General features: G+C 39.9%; 1 protein-coding gene and 2 non-coding genes across 7 annotated transcripts in view; 2 read left to right on the top strand and 1 right to left on the bottom strand.

Moving 5' to 3' along the window:
* Nrx-1 (neurexin 1) overlaps positions 1-18,473 on the top strand; it is a 479,861-nt gene extending 461,388 nt beyond the window's left edge. For 3 of the 5 annotated variants that reach the window (XM_076789038.1, XM_076789039.1, XM_076789035.1), the window contains 5 exons: positions 680-921; positions 1,580-1,700; positions 7,082-7,255; positions 14,690-14,849; positions 18,055-18,473. In XM_076789038.1, the coding sequence (XP_076645153.1) occupies positions 680-921; positions 1,580-1,700; positions 7,082-7,255; positions 14,690-14,849; positions 18,055-18,472 (1,115 nt within the window). In that variant the 3' untranslated portion in view covers position 18,473. The remainder of the gene's footprint in view (positions 1-679; positions 922-1,579; positions 1,701-7,081; positions 7,256-14,689; positions 14,850-18,054) is intronic. The other 2 variants (XM_076789037.1, XM_076789036.1) reach the window with 2 other exon arrangements.
* Positions 2,551-2,657, top strand: LOC143355345 (U6atac minor spliceosomal RNA). Its single transcript, XR_013082491.1, has one exon. It is a non-coding gene; the product is annotated as a U6atac minor spliceosomal RNA (small nuclear RNA).
* On the bottom strand, positions 9,263-9,336 carry Trnai-aau (transfer RNA isoleucine (anticodon AAU)). Its single transcript has one exon. It is a non-coding gene; the product is annotated as a tRNA-Ile (tRNA).
* Positions 18,474-18,681: the final 208 nt, after the last annotated feature.

The raw sequence follows: 18,681 nt of genomic DNA, 5'->3' as shown, positions 1-18,681 counted from the left end.
CGTCGACCCCTCCAGTTGTCCACGGTCTAACAACATTTTGTGCTCGCGTTGCATTCGAGAGAACGTTGGGTTCACCGATTCGTGTACACCTGATCACACCTTTGTTAATGACAATTATTAATAACAGCGCTCGCTTGCGTAAAAGCTTTTCCTTCGTGTTCTATTTTTGTGAAGCTCGCTGTTGCAGAAACTCTTGAAGATTGCTTGGAAATTATTAATTTAGAATGTTCACTGACATTCTCAGACAGTTGTTAATTGTCTTTGATAATCGTTTAGTGTTGGTCCTTCTGCTCCGTGCTGTAAATTTTTACAGATAGTGTAAATTAAATTGTTTAGATAAAATCAAATTATAGAAGAAAATTTAGTTCTAGCTAAATTTTAATGTTGATCGTGTTGACAGTAAATCAATGAATATATTTTTATAATAGATGTCATTATTAAAGACGATATTCAAATATGGACCTGTGCATGAGAGTTCAGAAACTGCATTTGCAACGGAAACAAAAATAAGTTCAACATTAAAATAATGAATTTTACAGTATCTAGAAGCAAACAATGAATCTTCGCCCTGAAGAGCATAGGAGGGTTGATATTTCCTACAAAGTTTTCAAAAATAAGTCAGTGTGAAATGTTCTGGGATTAAAATTATGATTGTAACGATGTCTATTGGGGTTCACAGGTCACCAGCTGACAGTCTTCAACAGCCAATCGACCATTGTAATCGGTGGTCGATGGAACCGCAACAAGGGCAGAGTAGAGCGAGCGTTTTTGGGAATGATCGCCGGTTTAGTTATCAACGGTGCACGAATTCTGGAGCTGGCTGCCTCGAAAGATGACAAAATCACTACCAGAGGGGATGTTCAATTGATGCCTGCCGGAAGTCTCCTGGATCGAGCGGCACCTCTGCAAAGAATGCAACAGGTGAGCGTTCCAAGTATTTATAAATATTTATATTTACATTTTTACACAACTCATCCCGCCTCAGAAAACATTCGTCAAATACAATTTTCTGTGACCTTAAGCATTCATCAATGGTTGGTTCGCAGAAATCGCAATGAATAGTATATTAGAGCCCAGCTTGTATTATTTTAAACATTCAGTTAGATGTCAGTTTTGGTAATTCCTAAAACTTCTTTAGCGAGGATGTTTTCCAACAAAGAAGTATTGCCAGAAATGTTACTGTACGAATAATTGTTTTATCCATGATTCCATGAAGTTACAAGTAAGTCGATACGTTTGTGTAGGTACAGCGATCATGGTTTTATATTTTATGAAAATCAAATGAATTTTATGACTTCGTCTCGACTAGACTACAGGTTTCGAAAACATACATTTTTATTCAATTTCAAGTAGTTGACGTTAGGATGCAACATTTTGATTTTGCACAAGAATCTGCCATCTAGTTAGCTCCACGAGGAGCGGTCGCTGAGAGACAAACGCTGACACTAAAACGCGTTAAAGTCGGCGCGTGTTAAAAGTTGACGACATAAAGAATCGCAGCAATGCCTGCTACTTCGTCGGATCAGCTAGACGAACATTCCGCGGTTCGCAATAAATCTTCGTTCTTTTTCCCTCGCAGACACCAGCGTCCGGTTTTCCCGGTGTCATGGACGACCTCATATTTTCTGGCGCCGGAAGCGGTTGCACCGCCGACGACGACGAAGAATGCACGCCGATCTATGAACCCGGTTCCGGTAAGTGTAAGTAACATTTCCGAGGGCGTAAGTAATTCCTTCTGCACGTTTCCTTCTGGAGAAATTTCTTATTCCGCACACACCGATATTTTATGTATGTGCAAGTTATACGACGTCTGCGGACCACCCTCGGAATTTGAATCGGTTGCACGACATTTTTGCGAGGAAGGAATTGCTGGGACTGTTCAATATGTGGACGAGAATTAATTTCACGGTGCTCGCCGCGAGCACTATTTTGCACATCCGATTCGTCCAAATAATTCCTCATGTATTGCAATATTTTATCAGTTTAAATCTCTTTTACGTTTATAAATAGAGTCAATTTTACAGATTTATTAAAAAGTCTACTGATAACGTACCGGTAAAGTAGTAATCTGAAATATTAAAAAACACTTGAATGATTTACTCGTTGCAGAAAAAATCCATACAGATATTATCTCTTCCACTGTTTATAAATTCTTGATTTTTGTTCGAACAGAACAAAATTTCCATTCGACTACGGGTCACCTAACTCGGACCATGGGGGAAATAAAATGGCTTATATTTGCTTTTTGGTATTGAAAAAATAGTTAAAAATAATAAGGAGGATTTGGATTTAAAAATAATATACGGAGATATAAAATCTATATTGTAAGGAGTATTGCAGTATATCTATAGATAACAGTAGATTTTCATATGGTAAAAATGAATTTGGAAAGTATATGGACAGATAGGTTATGTAATTTCGAGTCGAAAACGTTCGTATTGTTCTTCGATAAAGTTAGTAGTTTTTGAGTTATTCAAGGAAATATGCTTTCTCGCTAGTACTCGATCGTTGGCTTATTCGTATATAAGGCGCCTGAAGGCGACATCTGGTGTGTAATATGAAAGGAGAGATGTTTAGCACTCCCCTAGACAAGGATGGAACACACATAAACTGGTAAGGCACTGCCGCTCTTTGGCGGCACTTACCAAATTTTTTTGTTAACAATTTATTTGCAGAAACAAAGGTATTATTCCCATGACAAATATTTCAACAGATATGAAAAGTAATATTATATAAAATCAATAAACAGCGAGACAAAACTCGGCCATTCATACGCAACGTGTATCATATTTTTTAATAATTATAACGCTATAGAAATAAAGGTATTATTCTTATAATAATTACTCTCCAATAAACAAAGAAATATATCACGTGAAATCAATGAACAGAGATTTCATGCGCAATTGAAACGCGATACGATTTCCGGACGAAATAATGTTTTATTAAATGGGAAATATAAATAATTCTGCAATATAATGAATTCAAATATTATTGGATGAAACTTAAAAGGTAGATTATTGTTTGTTTTATTGTTGTACTATTGCGATATTAGTAGTAATTCAATGAAATACGAAAATATGCAACCGTTGATTTCTTTCGGGACAATTAATATTAATCGGTCAGCTACGCAGTAAATTATGTAAACATTCGAAACGGTGAAATGCTGTTTTCATTCTCGGATGTATACAGTCTCGTTATTTGTATTATTAACAGCAATACGAAATCTGTTCGTAATTATATAGCAAACGTAACTAGCTAATCAACCATAATGAGTAAAAAGAGGTGGAGCTACTTCCTCTCTGGTTTACATTGCAAACATTGAATATGAAATTATTGTCCACAAATTATCGTTTAGGACTGTTGTTTGAACAATAAACAAATAAACAGAAAATATCAATTACATCTCATAAAAAATTTTTATCTGTATGCAAGTTAAATCGGTTATATGGTGCATAATATGAATGATACCTTTAAAAATTCTTAATTATAACAATTCATTATTAGAATTTGTAAGCTTCAGAGGGAACTAGAATGTTTCACATCAATGTGTGAGGTTTGATTTGATCCTATAAAAAGTCGCAAAGTAGCAGAAAGAATTACTTAATATTAAAATTGTTTTAACATTAACAAAAGAATTTTAGGTCACCAAATTAACATTTCAGAAGCTAGTTTCTCCTAATCAACCTCGTGTACCATCCACAGATAATAGAAATCCCTAACCACGCAAAACGAACAATCATTTATCACAATCCTCATTCCTCTGAACTGTTCATTTATCATGTACTTATCTAAATGCATTCCCTCCGACATCCCGTTGCAAATATTAATTGTTTATATCACAACGATGCAAATTGTCTTGCCAATTTATTCGCAGCAAATAAAATCGGCCGCAAATCATTGAAGAGCCAAATTAATCAAAAATGTCCGTTCAATTCTCTCGTGCAAAAGACAATCTCGTACCCTAATCAATAATCACAAAATGGCGCGGGGCGACAGGGCACAGGGAGGGAAATCCACATGGCCGGGGCACACACACACGCATGATCGGGCTCGCATAACGCATGGCATGCCACCTTTTCGTCTTCATGCTTGCCCGGTTGTATCTTCGATTCATTTGCATATTTAGGATCCCTGGACCGACGGTTCCCTCCTTTCTCTCGACCTCCTCGCATAATCTGACAGCCGGTTCGAAAATCTTCTCCGGCTGACTAAAAACTGAATTAATGCGATCACTTTAATAAACCGGGCGCATGGTTGCCGCCCACAGAAAGCGTCATCGTCGCTCTGCGAACGGTTATTTCCGTCTCGCGCCACACGGATGATGAAAATACATCGATCCCGCTTGAAACTATCGCGGCAACGCGTAAACAACAAACTGCGGATGTTTATGCAGTTTTTTAAATCGGCTTCAAGAATGCTCAGCCGATATACATATTTAGCACTCATTTTTAACAAACTGCCGAACGGAAATCAACTTTTCGCTTTGCTGCAATGACCGTCGAGCAATTATTCGAGAGCGTTGCAAAACATAAATATTTTCGTAAATCTTCACGCTTTATGTACATCATTATTGTTGGAAATTTCTTCTAAAAATTAGAAATGACCCAGCGATCTCATTTTTGACTAAACAATTTAATTTGTACTAAGTCTTTCTAAAGTCTGTCTTTGCCAATATGTCGGCTAATAATCGGTTCTTCTATATATTTTGTTGTTCGTAATGTTTAATTATTCGAAGATACAGTTCACGATTTCAACAGAAATAAACTCCCATTCTTTTATAGTTTATTTGCCGATATAGATAACATACGGGTGTAGCAGAAATTAATGTTCCGAAATAAATGGTTTTGTTTGGATTTTGTTCGCGTGACATGATCTAATTTTTATTCCCAGTCGTTTTTATCCATTTTTGCGGAAATATCGCACGGTTTTGAAACGCACTTTACGATCGTAAAGCGCACTCACTCGCCGCAGCTATCAATTCGATTATCTCGAGAGTTCAGCTGCGAAGAATTAGATTTTACAAACGCTTCCAGGCGTAATTACCTTTAGCAGCATTATTTTGTCGCGTGCGAAGAGATTTACACACCGAATCGTTAAGATTCGCACGGGAAAGTGTTTTACTCCGAGCGGATAAGGGCGACCATAGCTATTCGTCGCTTTGCAATAAACCACAGTCGCGAGACTGTTAAGATAGCGAGTTTAATTGTCCAAAATCACGCATGAGTTGGCCAAGGGAAACGGTATTCGTGTAATGATCGCGGGCCACCGTGTTGTTCCGTGCACAAGAACATTGACAGATTGTTGTTTGTACTTTTTCGCCTTGCACCGTTGCATTTTTCATGTTCATTCGCATCCTCAATATTCCATAGAGCTGCGAGCTCGATAAAATCACATATCACGTATCTGTCGACGTTAAAAAATATTAACCACTGCACAAATCGCACGACAATAATTATTCGTATTTTTCATGTTCATGGATATTTTCGTAGAACTGTAAGTTGAAGCTGAAGAACGCTCAGCGACAATCATTAAAAAAAAAAAAAATATTATGCACTCGAAAAATTGCGCAACAGCAATCGTTCCCACAAAATTATGTGTGCATCGCATCTGAGCATTCAGCAAACGTGAACACTGCTGAATGAACGTTTTATAAATATTATTACAGCAACGTTTCACGAATCCTTGCTCCTGTCGAGACAACATTTGTAACGTTTCAATATTTCATCCGCCACAACGTGTTTCAGTTGATACTCTGCAAATTCAATGAGCGAGATGTTCGCTGGAATGAATTAATGTTTCATTGAGACACGGGGCAGATAATGATACAACATGTGAAAAGCGACGTAAAATATTCCGGAGTCAGATTGAACGATACACCGTGCTCGTTTGTTTGCTTTCCCAAGATAAATTAGATTTTATTTGCGATCGGTGAGCGGAGCGACACAGCTAAAAGGTTAGAATTATTTAAGGCGGCATAGTCACACGTTCGCGGTAGCGTCACGCTTTATCTAAACTTGGAACAAACCGAGGCTCCGATACGTGTACTCGTGGACAAATACGGTGGATCTTATGTAACACGGCGAGAACTCGATGGCCATTTTGACGACACGCTTTTATGATTCCGATTATTATTCAATAATAATTAGACCATCGATCCGTTGCACACGAAACGCGACCTTCATTTTCATCGTTTGGCCGAGGACATTAAATCTAGCAATTATTTCTCGCGGCGGTGTTCTATATTTAATTACGAAACTAAAAAGTGATCGTTTACCCGGCGCGCTATTGCCAACGACAAACAGCTCGACATTCGTTTTAACATACACGAGAATTGAAAAGAAACGTCTCCTCCTTTTAACCGAGTTCCAGAGCAATTAAAAAGCTGCATGGTTCGGATATCCTAACGGCGACAAGGACACACGCAGAACGGAATATAAAGCAGCCGGAGCGACAGGGGTAGCCTGGGAAACGAGTCTTTTCATACGCGTGGAGCATTTGTTCGCGGGCAGGTTTAATTATTGCACGCTCGTGTCGCGTTATTAACCGTGTCGCGAGCGAACGGGCCGAGCACCGATAGGGAAAAATCAGATTACAACGTCCGGGCGCCGCGTTTCGTATCCGATAACGAAGATGGCCGGCCATCGCCGTCAAACAATGCGAAATCAGCCGGGTTTAAATCGTCGCCGGCCAAAGAAGGCGTTTCGAACATTGCGAACGGCCGGTAGAAGCGAGAAACGAGCCGAACAAAAACGAAAATCAACAGGAATTGCCAACGGGAATTGAGTTCAAAGGGAAACGAAACTGGCAGGAGGTATCGCGGCCAGAACAAAACGTTCCAATCAAACGTGCATTCTATCTCCATTATCGTCTGGTACCCCTTTTCCCCTGTCCCTCTCTCTCTCTCTCTGCTGATCCACCGTTCCTCGGCAATAACCACATTTTCGTTTCGCGTTACAACGATGACGCAAACGCCGGAAACCGCGGGTGCGCAATCATACGGGAATTATGCGAGAGCGTCGCGTGGCGCTGTTGCGAGCGATTCCAATAATCACGGGGCCTGTTCCTCTTCTTCTGTTCGCAGACGACATAATTACGCCGGTGTACGTCGCCTCGACGAGGTCGCCGACGACCCTCATCCCGGTACATCGCAAGGAGAACATCCAGGAACGTCCGTCCTGCGAGGATGACGAGGACTGCGAGGAAGGATCCGGCGAGCCGGTCACCACCGAGGAGATCTTCCTCACGTCGGTCACCGGTCCGTTTTCCTTTTTTCTCTCTTCTACATTTTGCTCTCTGGCTCTCTTTGTCCCCTTTGTTCCGGTTTTCTTTTCGTTTTTCTGGTTTGTTCCTCCCTGGCTATGCTATTTTTTCCCATCCACCCCTCCACTTCCCCGGGCGCGTTGCTATCGGAACACACTCGATTTTCACGAGTGCCAACTCGCGAACACGCCACGCCTGGTATTGATCTTCCCGTGCACGGTTTTCTCTCGTTCACTTCCTAGTGTGTACATGCCCGTCGTTCATGCGGGCGGAGTATTTCCAAAGACCTGCATAGTTTGCCGAGAGAGGAAAAAGAATTCTTTGCCCAGCTGCCTGAATCGAAAGCACTTCCGCAGAAGAGACACGCTTCCTCTGCCGAGGCGGCGGATTAGAAATTTCTACGCTTCGGATCGCGCAGTGACCTCCGACCCAGTGATCTCTCGATCAGGATATACACTAACGAGCAAAACTGAGTCTACACTATTTGAAGTAATATAACTTTTTAAAAATTAGATCAAATGACTTGAATTTTATTGGGAAGTTAGAAGGATTAGTTTATTGCACGAGGTGTAAAAAATTTCACCGATATTGGTTAATTCGTTTACGAGTTATAAACGATTAAAATGTGCGATTTTACGTCGAAAATCGTGAAAAATGACCATTTTTCCACTTTTAAGCGTTTATGACTCGTAAACGAATTAACCAATATCGGTGAAATTTTCAGCATGGATATAATTTATTCGAGCGAATCAAACACATTTTTTAAATTTTCAATACAGGCTCGGATAAAAAAGCTGAAAAAACCAACTTTTACTATTTCTTTTGCGATTCCGACAAAATCAAACCTTTTTCAAAAATTTTGTACACCTCGTCTAATAAACTAATCCTTCTAACTTCTCGATAAAATTCAAGTCATTTGATCTAATTTTTAAAAAGTTATGTTGCTTCAAATAGTGTAGACTCAGTTTTGCTCGTTAGTGTATGTGTACTTAAAATTGGAGATTTAGCACGCGCCTGGAATTTCAGGAAAGTACGAGATCATAAAAGAGATGTCGCAGTTTGTCCTGTACAGCAGAGAAAATTGATTTTCGTAGAATAACAACGAACGAATTCAAAGTAAAGGCTCCGTTCGACGTCTGTATTGATCTTTATGAAGTTGTCGGTAATTGCAGTTGTGAAAAGTATGAAATCACTGAGCACAGGTAATTTTTCTTGTACGGTAGACAAAGTGGATTTTCGTAGATCGATAACGAGTGAGTTCACGAGTAGGTGATGCAAGAGCTCTGTTAGCAGTCTATTGATCTCCATAAAGTTGTCGGTAATTGTGCAAGTGTAAAGTATGAATTTGCAAAACGGAGGCAACTTTTCTTGTGGTAAAATTATTGCAAAGAAACCAGATTTTCGTAGAACGATAACGAACGAACTTGTGGGTGAAGTAAGAGCTCTGCCATTAGTCTGTATTGATCTTCACGAAGTCGTCAGGAAACGCAGAAGTGCGAAGAATGAATTTACAAAATAGGTATTATTTTTCTTACACGGTAGACTTCTTATGCATTAAAACAAAATTTCTATTGATAATTTTTACGCAGATATGCAAAGTACAGATTCGTCTTACAGTCTGACAACGATAGATGAAAAAGATTTATTCGACTAACCGCAAAAATACCACAATTCTCGACTGTGTACAACTCAAATATGAAGCAATTAGAAGTTTCTCGAGATAAATGAGTGAACAGTTAAAAAACAACTGCAGTTGTTCCCTGGTCAACAGGTGAACTCGACAAGTAGTGGAAAGTTGGACATTTGAAATTCAGTTAAACTTCTCAGATTCATAAGTAATTCGTTTTATGTTGCCTCGTTTCTTCATGAAACATCTGGATCTAACTTCATTGCCTTTCTTTGAAAAATTCTTCCTGTAAAAGAATTGTTGAAACAAATCAGAAAATATTAACCTTTGAAGATTTCCCTTGCCACAGGCTTAGTTTAACTTGAAAAAAAAATTTGGCCCATGAGGGGATCGAACCCGCGACCTTCGCGTTATTAGCACGACGCTCTAACCAACTGAGCTAATGGGCCTGCTGCCACAAGGTTCGTAAAAAATTCTTTGAAAGCGAATACTACATGATTCATTTTCAATGGCATAATCAGGCTACGATTGTTTACGTCAAAATAAAATTAAAATTTGTTCCAACGAAGGAATTTTAGTGTCAGGAAAATTCTGATCTTTCTTATAATTGACAGGCATGCTAAAAGCTAAAAGTTCTGTAAAATATTTTTCTGATAAATGTGAAGAGAAAAGATTTTTAGTTTGGTTTGGAAATTCCACACGGCTCCATTATAGAATTTCAGAAACATGAAACTGTATTTCCGTTTTAACAATCATTTTATATCCACCACTTTTTTGAGGTACAAATTTTTTATTGTGGAGTTTTAACAAATGCAAAACTTTTTTGCACATTTTAACCACTACAAGTTTCAAGTTACCTGCCAAGAAACTTTTTTCACTAATTTTTAAAAATCCCCAGAAGTTTCAGAGGAGACCAATTCTCTTCGCCATTAGCTTCCCGCCTGCTCGCCTAAAAGATTCAGCAGCACTCGGAGCCCGAATCGCCGAAAAACTTCTAACGTCTGCGAAAATAGATTAAGATCAATCGCTGCCGACACTATCGGTAGCCTCTCAGCTGGCAATTTCGCCGACAGCGCGGAGAGCTCGCTCGGCAGCGTAATCGGCGGGTCGATTTCGCATTCTATCAAAATCCCGAACAGTCCGGGTCCGATTCCGCCGCGACGCGACGCGTCGCGTCGTCGGAAGCGGTTGCATTAATATTTATCGTTCGCGAGTGAAACAGCACAGGGTCGGGGCGCGTGCTGTAATTGAGGCAAGATACGTTCAAAATGTGAACGCAAGAAGTGGTCGCCGAGGTGGGGGTGTTGCGGGGGATGGAAGAATGCACGAGGGCTCGTTATGGAAATACTTGGCCAGTGGGCGTCCTCTTCATCTGCATATCCCTCAGGTTCGCACGGTGAAAGCTCCGCCAATCCCGACTGCCACCGGTTAAGTTGACCATCACGAAAATAGCGCCAACCCCTTCGACGCAGATGCGACTTCTTTCAGTACGCCGTTCTTCACCGCGGAATAGAGGGTGTCTCCACTCTTTCGCCTCTGTTTGCCGCCGTTAAAGTGATTCCGTTTCATAGAAACCACCCGGAAATAGTTCCAAGGCGGTACCAAATCTTTTTGGAACCTCCCGCGCCCCTGCGTTGACCTTGCTGCCCTCCACCTACCGATTAACGTTCAACGAACTCTTTAGCTACCTTCTGTGTGAGTACAGCTGACACATAGAACCCATCAGATGGCTCTACAGTCGGACGATAGAAACTTTCGAGTTTTGCAATGAAATTTTTAAACGTCCATTGTGATCGGGCAACCCGGTATTTGTTGTGCACCTTTTGTGTGCAACTGTTGTGATATATTCTATTGTTTTTTAGTTTTGTTCGTGGCTTTTTGGTTGTAGATACATTTCCACTGATTTTTCTTTAATGCTTCCGTAATTTTCTTACTCCATTTTTCAACAAAGAAACACTATCAAGTATGCATTTTTAAAGTGGATTATTTGCTGAATTTTTGAATGGATTGTTTCTATGTTATTCTACCAGGGTATCTTTTTAGTGTGACAACTTTTTTTTCAGTAGATTTGTTGCTCAGACTTTTGTCTTCGATGTTTTATATTGTTGTACGCTTGTATTCCCGTATCGTGCAAACGCTTGAAAAATAAATTCGACGTAATGGTGGGTAGTGTGAAAAATAGTAGAGTCGTGGAATAATTTGATGGAAGATAGAGAAATATGGAGATTCAAGCCTCGGTTAGTGGTTTAGGGGGAAATAAATGGCCGACCACCATTCACGTCGAAAAGTGTTGTAATTACATCAGGAATTTACATTTTTATACGCGGTTTGATGGAAACGCGAGACAAATGCGAAATAGTTTTTCTCGGATCAAAATTTATCCGCTTTGAGTTGATATAAGAATTTGGCCTTCCTCTAAAAATTATCTGAATTTAGTTTACCGTATCTGAGATTGGTATGCTGTATTTGAGGCACTTGAATAAGCTGTAACTGTTTATAAAAGACAACCTGTCTATACCAGTAATAAATTTGTAAATTGAAAAGCTATTTGTTATGATCTAAAATGCTGTGTATTTTAATTTTTGTTACGGTGGAGAAATAATTCAATTCTTTGGCGATTGAAATTGCAATTGTGGCGATTAATTTTAGCAAATTAAAATGAGCATTTTCATGTCAATTCAGTGAATTGAAGAGACATCATTATACTCGGTGTAAACGTTGCACGATGTTATTTTTGAAGACCCCAGACATTTCGATCGGCAAATCCACGAGCACTAATGAACTTACAGAGTCGACATACTTTAACTAGACCAACTGAGAATCGATTTTGAACGACGAGAAACGAGGTTTATGTGGATCGACGAGTTCAGCATTGTGTCTTGCGTCGCGCATTTGAAAAAATATTCTGCCCCAAATCCACGGGAACGTAATAATCTTTCATTTTTCAAGCGTCCGTCATTCACTGAATATATCGAATGAGACTATTCATCGAAACCGAAGGAAAATATAAATTATCAACAATTCAATTTCAAAAACCGTTTTCAAACATTTATTACCAAAATATCCGTCGCTCTCGCGATTGCGGCATAATAAAAATTTCATGTCGTCCACTGAACAGTCCGTTTGAAATGGCAAAACCGGATATAAATCTCTCTTCGCGGTCCCGTAAAATGTTTCTTTCTAAAATTGCCTAGTATTTGTGATGGATGGTTCTATTTGTGATGCATTGAAATATTACCCCGCACGTATCAAGACAGATATCCCTGAAGAGACGTTTAGTTATTTACGATCGGTTTCCGCGAGGTAATGTAGTATTACACGGAATGCAGTTGGGCGAACTGACAAATTGATTTAAAGAAACATGTCAAATTAAATTTCTCCGGAAACGATCTTTAAAATTTGTAATTCTTAGAATTCAGTTTCATATTAATGTTCTGTTTCCTCGTCTGACAACCAGTTCCTTTGATAGGGATCCTTAAAAATAGTTTAATTTTATATAAATCTTCTGTATTCCTTAACCATATTTAGAATTCATACAAATTTTCTATTTTTGTATCTAGTAACAAACTGATTAATTTTTAAAAAATATTCTTAAGTAATAGAAACAGTTATACATAAATTTAGAAAGTTTATGGCACTAGAAAATCTGTTCCACACATGAAACTAGTGTTCAAGAGGGTTGATTCCAGTACACTTGTGATTAAAGACATAATGGGGTAGTAAATCCACTGGGGGTGGAAAGGTTTCTGTCTGGTGGCTAACAAGAGGTGTATCATCATTGTAGAAAGTCGACACCTAACTCAGTGCTGTACATACAAAGGATCTTCTAAAGAAGTTTCACCAGAATATTAATTTAAAAAATTTTCCCTGAAAGCCCTACGCTCGAAGACCCTAACTAAAGCGTGTCACTCCAGCATTATTCCAAACTATACAAATCATTCTAAAGGAAAAGAGGATCATGTAAAGATTCAGACCATCTTCCACCCCTTCATTTCTACTCAGAAGTCTTGTCAGGCATTAGAAACCCTTCTCGACCAACCATAACGAACCCTAAAAAGATTACAGAGCTTCTTGAATTCATCGGCTACAAAATATATTAGAAGCACTTCAGTTTGATCGTCTGGAATGTCCAAACTGATCATCTTACATCCGAAAATTTTTCATTTCATCATTATTGACAACTCTAAAAAAGTAACTAAAGAACCTCTCGATTACAAAATATTTTTATTTCTATTGTTTCGAATCTTCCTACAAAACGATTACAAATTATCCTCAAAATTATGAGCGCGGTTCAGAATTCAGTCTAACCATTCCTCACCCTTAAATTGGTCATTGACAGACTTCAAAGGGCTGAACAATTTTTTCCAACACACCAGATGTATATTAAAAACATTGTACTTTCATCTGGAACCTGTCCAAAAAATTTAAGCTAGCGTTAGGAACTGGTCTAACTATCTCCCTCCCCTAAATTGTTCAAAAGCCAGCATTAACAACCCTAGAAATATTAAAAGAACTCGAACCCATTAATTGCAAAATTTCAGCTCCATCGTCTGGTACTTTTTCCCTTCAGGGCCCAGTTTAATCATTTCCCAGTTCCACGTCATTCAAAAATCCTTCCTCTAAAAATCCTAGAAATGTTGAGAAATTATCTCCAATCCACCAATTGCAAAATTTTAGTTTCCAATATATAATATATTTTAGAATCCAATAACCTCCCCTAAATTGTTCAAAAGCCAACATTAACAACCCTAGACATATTAAAAGAACTCGAACCCACCAATTGCAAAATTTCAGCTCCATCGTCTGGTACTTTTTCCCTTCAGGGCCCAGTTTAATCATTTCCCACTCCTAGATCATTCAAAAATCCTTCCTCCAAAAATCCTAGAAATGTTGAGAAATTATCTCCAATCCACCAATTGCAAAATTTTAGTTTCCAATATATAATATATCTTAGAATCCAATAACCTCCCCTAAATTGTTCAAAAGCCAACATTAACAACCCTAGAAATATTAAAGGAACTCGAACCCACCAATTGCAAAATTTCAGCTCCATCGTCTGGTACTTTTTCCCTTCAGGGCCCAGTTTAATCATTTCCCACTCCTAGATCATTCAAAAATCCTTCCTCCAAAAATCCTAGAAATGTAGAGAAATTATCTCCAATCCACCAATTGCAAAATTTTAGTTTCCAATGTATAATATATTTTAGAATCCAATATAACCATATCGTACCCCTGAATCAAATCATTCAGAAGCCAGCACAGACAATCCCCAAGAAAGCGAAAAAATCTTGTCGACTCCACCGGCTGTAAAATGTATTGAATACCATCGTCCATAGAATTCGAAGATTTCTGAGAATAATCGTTCGTGGTCCGCGTAGGGGATGAATGACGCACGGATCATTCTCGCTGACCCGGTTTCGCGTGTCGGCGAGTAGGAAAAGCGTTGAAGCGGAGTCGTGGAAAGCTGTGAACCGTCGCGGATAATAGCGTCGGCGGGGAGGCACAAACGCGCGTGGAAAGAAAGCAATTAAACGGCAGGAGAGAGCGTCGCGACGCGTCGATTCTGTCCGCGTGATTAAACGTACGTCCCTGGAAGCAGCGGCGGCTGCAAGCACGGTTTCCTCTCCCTCCCGGTTGTCCTCGCAACGTGGCCTGCCCACGCACGCGTGAATATCTGCCGGCCTACGCACGCGTAAATATTGTCGGTAGCACGTTACTACCCCATCCCCCGTCTGGAGCCAATCGGATACACGTAATTGCGCCAGCCGGCTCTCACGCTTCTCCATTCCATTTTCCAAGCAGATTCCAGCTCGGTGACGTACACGACAGCCCGCGAGTACACCACCAGCCACATCAGCACGCAAACGTCTCCAGGCTCGCCGTCGACATCGACCCGGGACATCGTCACCGTCTCCGTCCAGTACAATGTGTCAACCACAGACCTCGAGACCAGCCACGCCAGGTGAGTCTGTCATTTTATCTTGGCCGAACAGCTCGCCAAATATTTCCACGTACCTGCCCCGAATAATCCCTACGGGGGTCCAAGGGGGTGTCCCTCGTGCTAACTCGAAGGACACGCTGCCTGCCGACCCTGTTGATGCACACGAGCTATGTTTTTCGTGACCGTTTCCTCTCCGAACATGCGTTCCCTTTGTTTCTGCTGTTTTATTCGCGACGAAGGAATAAGGGTGGCATTTTTTTTTTATTTTGAGTTTGTGATCTTTACAGTGATACGTGTTTTATTCGGTTTTCACTCGATAAGGGTTAGAAAACAGGGGTGTATTTGTTTTCGTTTGTGACAGGTGTGTTTGATGGTTATCGGGAGTGTTGGTGCTGAGAGATTGTGGAAAATTGATTGAGAGTTGACAGTGATTTCTGCTTTAATTTTTGAAGATTTTACGCTGGTGACGAATTTTATTCTGTGAGGGTGAAAATGGAGATGAAGATTTTTTCTATGGATGGTAAATGATTTTGACGGTTATTGGGAATGTTGATAGTGAGGGATTAATTTTAAGAAGTGACAGTAATTTTTGGTTTAATTTTGAAGATTTTACACTCGTGACGAATTTTATTCTGTGAGGGTGAAAATGGAGATGCAGATTTTTTCTATGGATGGTAACTGATTTTGACGGTTATTGGGAATGTTGATAGTGAGAGATTAATTTTAAGAAGTGACAGTAATTTTTGGTTCAATTCTAAAGGTTTCGTAACGGTGAGAAATTTTGTTGTAAAGATGAAAGCAAGGGTGTAGTTGATTTTGTTGGTGACAGGTGGGTTTGATGGTTATTGGGAGGGTTGGTGTTGAGAGATTGAAAATTGATTGAGAATGGACGGTGATTTTTTTTTAACATTGACGATTTTATAGCGGCGGCAAATTTTGATAACAGGGGTGCAGCTGTTTTTGTTTGTGACAGTTGAGTTGGATGGTTGTTGGAAGAGTTTGGTGCTAACATGTTGAGAATAAGGTGCTGACAGTGATTTATTCGTCGATTTTAAATGGTGATAAATTCTGTTCCCAGAGACAAAATAGGAGTGAAGCTTTTTTCATGGTTATTCGAGGCATAAAGGGTTGGTACTGACAGATTTAAAATCGGAGAGTGACTTCTCCTTTAACTCGATATGTTTTCTAAGAGTATCAAATTTGTATCAATCCTATTAGCTTCTGTTTTAATAACAAATAATACGTCTCTAACGTTGAGATATTTCAAAGTTTTAAGAACTTACCTCCTCCTGAGTTAGTTTACGCTTTAATATTTAAATGGCATTATCGTTTTAACGAATATTGGAATTTAAAAAATTGTCTCAAATTATTCGAATATTTTTCCACAATTTCCAAACACTGATTTATGTCCTTAGTTTGCGGCGCATACGTGCTAAAATTGATGATAAATTATACACGTGTTTGGGGGTTGTGGGTAACCAAACTGTGATTAAGCAGTCAGATTGGTTTTAGTGGTTTGATTAGTTAACCGTTCTAACGGATTCAGCCAGCAAATTCAGAATTGTCTGTTAATCGAAACCTGGTTTACGTTTGAGCAATATATTTTCTACACGGAATCGAATTAATTGTAAATTTTACGTCAGGTATATTAGAATTAACGCTCTGTGTAATAAATCTGCCAAACGTTCGGCTATAGCAAACCCTCCGACAAGCGTTGCATTGCAATATCGACTTAATCTACTTTTGAAAATTTCACATTTAATCGTTTAAAAAGTTTCCGTAACTGATTCAATTCGAGCGGTGATAAATTTTTAGTATCCTCTAAAAAATTTCCAATAATGACGTTATAAATATTTCAGTCCTGCCAATACGGGAAATAAAAAATGAATGACCCGATATCCTTTAGGATGCAGTGTGGCGCTTTAAAGCGGGAGCTATTTTCGCTTATACTAATGACTGATGTAGCGTTCTGAGCGTCACTCCACAGTTTTCTGTAATTATTAATCACAGGAGTTGGAAAAAATATGAGAAAAATTATTTTCGGTAATAGTTGGTCCACAAATGGAAACTGTATTGCTCTCGGAAAAGGGAGGTATATTTACTACGACGTACGCTCTGTCAAAATGGTAATCACCTACCATAATCAACCCCCAACGTTCTTTATATTATTCAAAAATCAAAAATACGTTGATCATTAGAAAATGAGATAAAACAGAATCAAGAAAATACTGTAAATACATTTCCCTTGATTTAAGTTAAATTAGTATCTCATCATCCCGCACATTATTAAAAAATTGATAGGATATTGTCCCATCATCCCCTACCTCATTTGAAAATTGATAAACTGTTGCTCGTTGAAAGACAATTTGAAAAATAGAAACAGGAATAGGAAGCTCCTCGAAACAGAGGATCCTAAATTTACATTCCATCAGTATCGGAACGAATTCACCTCTGTTCGCTTTCATCAACCCCCATCATCCCCCGCATCGTTTAAAAATTGAATAGCTGTTACTCATTGAAAGGCGGTAGGAAAAAATAGAAACAGGAATAGGAAACTCCTCGAGGTAGAGGATCCAAAATTTACATTCTATCAGAATAGCAACAATTCAACTCTGTTCGCTTTCATCAACCCCCATCATCCCCCGCATCGTTTAAAAATTGAATAGCTGTTACTCATTGAAAGGCGGTAGGAAAAAATAGAAACAGGAATAGGAAACTCCTCGAGGTAGAGGATCCAAAATTTACATTCTATCAGAATAGCAACAATTCAACTCTGTTCGCTTTCATCAACCCCCGTCATCCCCCGCATCGTTTAAAAATTGAATAGCTGTTACTCATTGAAAGGCGGTAGGAAAAAATAGAAACAGGAATAGGAAACTCCTCGAGGTAGAGGATCCAAAATTTACATTCTATCAGAGTAGCAACAATTCACGTCTGTCCGCTTTCATCAACCCCCATCATCCCCCGCATCGTTTAAAAATTGAATAGCTGTTACTCATTGAAAGGCGGTAGGAAAAAATAGAAACAGGAATAGGAAACTCCTCGAGATCCTAAATTTACATCCCTTCGGACTCGCAACAATCCACCTCCATCGACCTTCATCTTCCCCTATCATCCCGCCCAAGAGACTCAACAATCCGCCGCCATCGTCATCACCTCTTACCTCCCATACGTATTAGTAAGTCGCTCGTCAGGATGCTAACCGATCGCGTTCAAATGATTACAGCAGCGTCGTGACGCCCAGGTCGACAACTGTGACAACCCAAACGACCACCACGGAGATGACGGACCCTCCTCCGCAGCCTCAGCCTCCGATCTACCCGGTGCCGACCCCTCCGAAGAACAACAACAACAAGAGGATAACGAGCGAAGCGGCGGAGAACGCTGCGCTGATAATCGGCATAATCGCCGCGGCGCTGATCGCGATCGTGCTGATCATCCTGATCATCCTGAAGTTCAAGAACCGTCCGGAGACCAGCTACAAGGTCGACGAGACGAAGAACTTCTGCCAGGACCCTAACGCCGCGCTGTTAGGCGCCACCGGGTCCGGCCAGCCGTTCAACGGTGCCCTGAAGAACGGCGCGAATGGCAGCAAAGCCAACAAGAAACGCGAGCCGATAGACATCAAAGAGTGGTACGTGTAGAGGCGACCGTTTCCCTCAAGGTCGAGACTGCACGCGTGCTTCGGTCTCGTGCCAGGTGTCCACGTGTGCGTTCGAACAGAACGAGTGAGCCTCCTCTAGATTCTTCGTTGGTGCTACGTTGGTTAACAAGAGAAACTTCGGTCGGAGCCTCTTCGGTTGAAATTCGAACGGTGTTCCTTTGCGGGTGACCAACCGGTGAACAGTGATCA

The sequence above is a fragment of the Halictus rubicundus genome, chromosome 6, assembly GCF_050948215.1.
Source record: "Halictus rubicundus isolate RS-2024b chromosome 6, iyHalRubi1_principal, whole genome shotgun sequence".
In the NCBI taxonomy this organism is placed as follows: domain Eukaryota; kingdom Metazoa; phylum Arthropoda; class Insecta; order Hymenoptera; family Halictidae; genus Halictus; species Halictus rubicundus.
This window is presented reverse-complemented; position numbering and strand designations above follow the sequence as displayed.